Here is a 3,004-nt window from a genome sequence, read left to right as displayed (position 1 = left end):
AAATCATATAAAAGAATTGTGAGCGGGATAACAATCCCACTAGAGTTAGTCAGCGGGGCTTTATTGGAGCGATCTGTTAAAGTTGTTCATGTGATGTGTACTATAGAATATTACGTGAAATAGACCCTCTTAAAGTAACCTTATAGAGTGCCCCCCTTCTTCTTCTTCTACTTTTTTTTTTATTTAACACAGCCACTGTCTTCAACCTGCTGACCCCCTCTTACTGTAAATACTGCAATGAGCATCAGTCCTTTCTTTAAAACAAGCTTGTAAAGTTGGGACATCACGTCTTTATGTGACAAGGAATTCAACCATAATTTGGTACAAGATGCCACATGCAAACCCTCATTGAAGGAAAAACACACACGCACACTTTTCACGAGATAGAGCATTTAACAAAAAAATAAAAACTTTTGCCAGCTTGTAAATGTATTAAACGAGGACACGGGCAGCTCCTTCGGTGTGTGGCAGGTTTGAGAAAAAGACAAAAAGAAGAAGAAGGAGCAGCACTGGCTTCTTTTGGGCTCGTGACTCAAGTGCAGAAAGAAACAAGCTTGTGGAATTTTATACAAAGTTTTATGGTATTTTCAAAAAGCACATAAAGCTGAGCTATAGAGACGTGAATGTTTTGTTTTGCCTGAGCCGGAGCGAGTGGGTGGGACCCCGTGGAGCAGAAGTTGGCCTAGACACGTGGTCTGAGGGTGACCAATCAGGCGCCCCCCCAGGTTTAACTATGTTAAATGTCAGATTGCAATAAACTAGAAGCTGTTGGTCGGGCCCGCGGAAATGGGCGAGCATAATCTCCTTAATCCGGGGTTTGTGGGACCTTTGGTAAACATCCACACTGGAGACACCTTTTATTTCCCCAATTTTCGAGCCTCGGGAGGACAACTGGCGGGGCTACCGTCGCTCTCCTACCCGAGGAGGGACAACGTCTGCTCCCTCCCGTGGAATCCTTCGGAGCCGTGCAATGGATACTCCCAGTCCTACTTCAGCAGCCCCGTTTCCATTAACCCCTCGTTCAACCGTTCGTGTGAAATCAGCAGAGCCGAGGAGGCCAAGTGTTACTACGGCAACGGCGCCAGGGAGGCGTGCAGCGGCGGCGGCGGCGGAGGTGGCGGAGGTGGCGGCGGCGGCGGCGGCGGCGGTGGCGGTGGCGGTGGTGGGGGAAGCTCGGGCTCGGGCTCAGGTGGCCTCAAGCGGGAGGACAGGGCGAGGGACACAACCCTAACATCCGAGCACGGGATGCACGCCGGCATCGGCGCCACCACCGCCGCCGCGTCCGGCGCCGCAGCAGCGGCGGCGGCCGCCTTCGCCAAATACGAGTACGGCAACGAGCAGCTGACGCAGGACCCGCCGTCCTGCCAGTCCATGGAGTCCGACTCCAGCTCGTCCTTGCTCAACGAGAGCAGCAAGCCCCCATCCAGCGACACGCAGAGCTTGGTGTCCCCGGGAAGCCACGCCAACAACATCGCCGCGGGCGGAGGTGGGTGCATGCATGCCTTACATTTCCCACGCCGACGCGCGGCCATGCAGCTTTTGAGTGCATTTTGCGTTTTGTTGTGGTTGTGCATTTAGCTAGGCTGCACTTGCACGAGTGTAGAAAAGCGCCAATTGGGGCTGGTTGGCGTCAATGTTGTGGAGAGTGCAAAATGACTTGCGTGGTGCGCACACGCCACTAGGGGTTGCCCTAAAAATACTCCACGCGCCATGTGCTTTTCTTTTCGCGTCCACTCCACCGCGGAGCCCCTTTTTTTTTTTTTTTTGCAAAAGGCGACATATTTGCCAGCGTGCGCCCACGCATGCATGCACCTCGCCTGTATGCGAGTTTTTGGTCTCGTAACGGCCGCTTCAAGTGGCGCGCCCACGATCACCACCCGCTTTAATTAATTAAAAAAAAAACACCGCGATCCGCCCCGCCTGACTGCCCCAGACTAGTTTTCTCTCTCTTGTTTTTAATGACTTGTAAACGGGATTAATATATGTTGCATGTGTACTCAACGCTAATTTAACATGGCCAGAAACTGGCAAATAAAGCAAGCGCGGCTTCATTATCACGTTAATGCAACTTTAACTGCGACAATAAAACTTTGTGCTGTGACACAAAGCACTCTGCTATGCTGGAGGAAGATCAGCAATGAACACAACCAATGAGTATATGATATTTCTTTTCGACCTCCTTGCATGATATCGCTGCTGCGTGGAAGATGCTATCTGGAGGAAGAAATAAAACAAATTCCATTAGGCGTCGTGTGCAGGAAGGGACTGCTTGTCCCTTTCTAATTTAAAGCTTACAGGAAAATATCCCCTCGTGTCTGTTATGACTCGACGTCAATTTGTGATGATTGCTAAATGAAGGTTACAGCATGGCGTGAGGCGCCAGTAAGATGACGCCCCTCCAGACTCCCCCTAACCTTGGAGGTGACCGTGATTTTGCGTTATGCTGCACCCCCCCCCCTTCCGCCCGCTGCGCTTCATCCTCCTCACCATCTTCGCCCTCTTCCTTGTCCAGGTGCCCCGTGGTACCCGATGCACACGCGGACCAGGAAGAAGCGCAAACCTTACTCCAAACTTCAGCTGGCCGAGCTGGAGGGCGAATTCATGCTCAACGAGTTCATCACCAGACAGCGGCGGAGGGAGCTCTCCGACCGGCTCAACCTCAGCGACCAGCAGGTGAAGATTTGGTTCCAGAACCGCAGGATGAAGAAGAAGAGACTCATGCTGAGGGAACAAGCTCTGGCCTACTTTTAGTGCTGATGCGGCTGCAGAAGGTGAATCAAAAAGGCACTTAAAAAAAGAAGAAAAAAAAAAAGTAAAACAAAAAAAAAAGTCGCCAAACCTTCTGTGCTCACGTGGTCTTCAAGTGCATGCACGACCTCTTCGTCATCTTTCCAATGAAGCTGTTAGTCAGCCTTTTCGAGCCAGTGTATGATATTCCATCTTTGCTGTCGTCGCACAAATTTGGGGACAAGTCGACTCTCCAATTTGAGGGAAACGCATTCTC

General features: G+C 51.1%; 1 protein-coding gene across 3 annotated transcripts; it reads left to right on the top strand.

The window, feature by feature from the left end:
• The first annotated feature begins 786 nt into the window (after positions 1 to 786).
• hoxc12a (homeobox C12a) lies at positions 787 to 2,751 on the top strand. Of its 3 annotated transcripts, none has more exons than XM_088291291.1 (3): positions 787 to 1,135; positions 1,190 to 1,486; positions 2,513 to 2,751. In XM_088291291.1, exons 1-3 carry the CDS (start codon positions 787 to 789, stop codon positions 2,749 to 2,751), a joined length of 885 nt encoding a protein of 294 aa, XP_088147417.1. The 3 variants fall into 3 exon arrangements, with proteins under 3 accessions (XP_088147417.1, XP_088147416.1, XP_088147415.1); XM_088291290.1 differs by having other exon boundaries at positions 787 to 1,147; XM_088291289.1 differs by having other exon boundaries at positions 787 to 1,486.
• Positions 2,752 to 3,004: the final 253 nt, after the last annotated feature.

Source organism: Idiotropiscis lumnitzeri, chromosome 3, assembly GCF_059441095.1.
Source record: "Idiotropiscis lumnitzeri isolate Australia: NSW breed Sydney's pygmy pipehorse chromosome 3, RoL_Ilum_1.0, whole genome shotgun sequence".
In the NCBI taxonomy this organism is placed as follows: domain Eukaryota; kingdom Metazoa; phylum Chordata; class Actinopteri; order Syngnathiformes; family Syngnathidae; genus Idiotropiscis; species Idiotropiscis lumnitzeri.
Note: the sequence above shows the minus strand (reverse complement) of the source record. Positions and strands in the feature narration are given on the sequence as shown.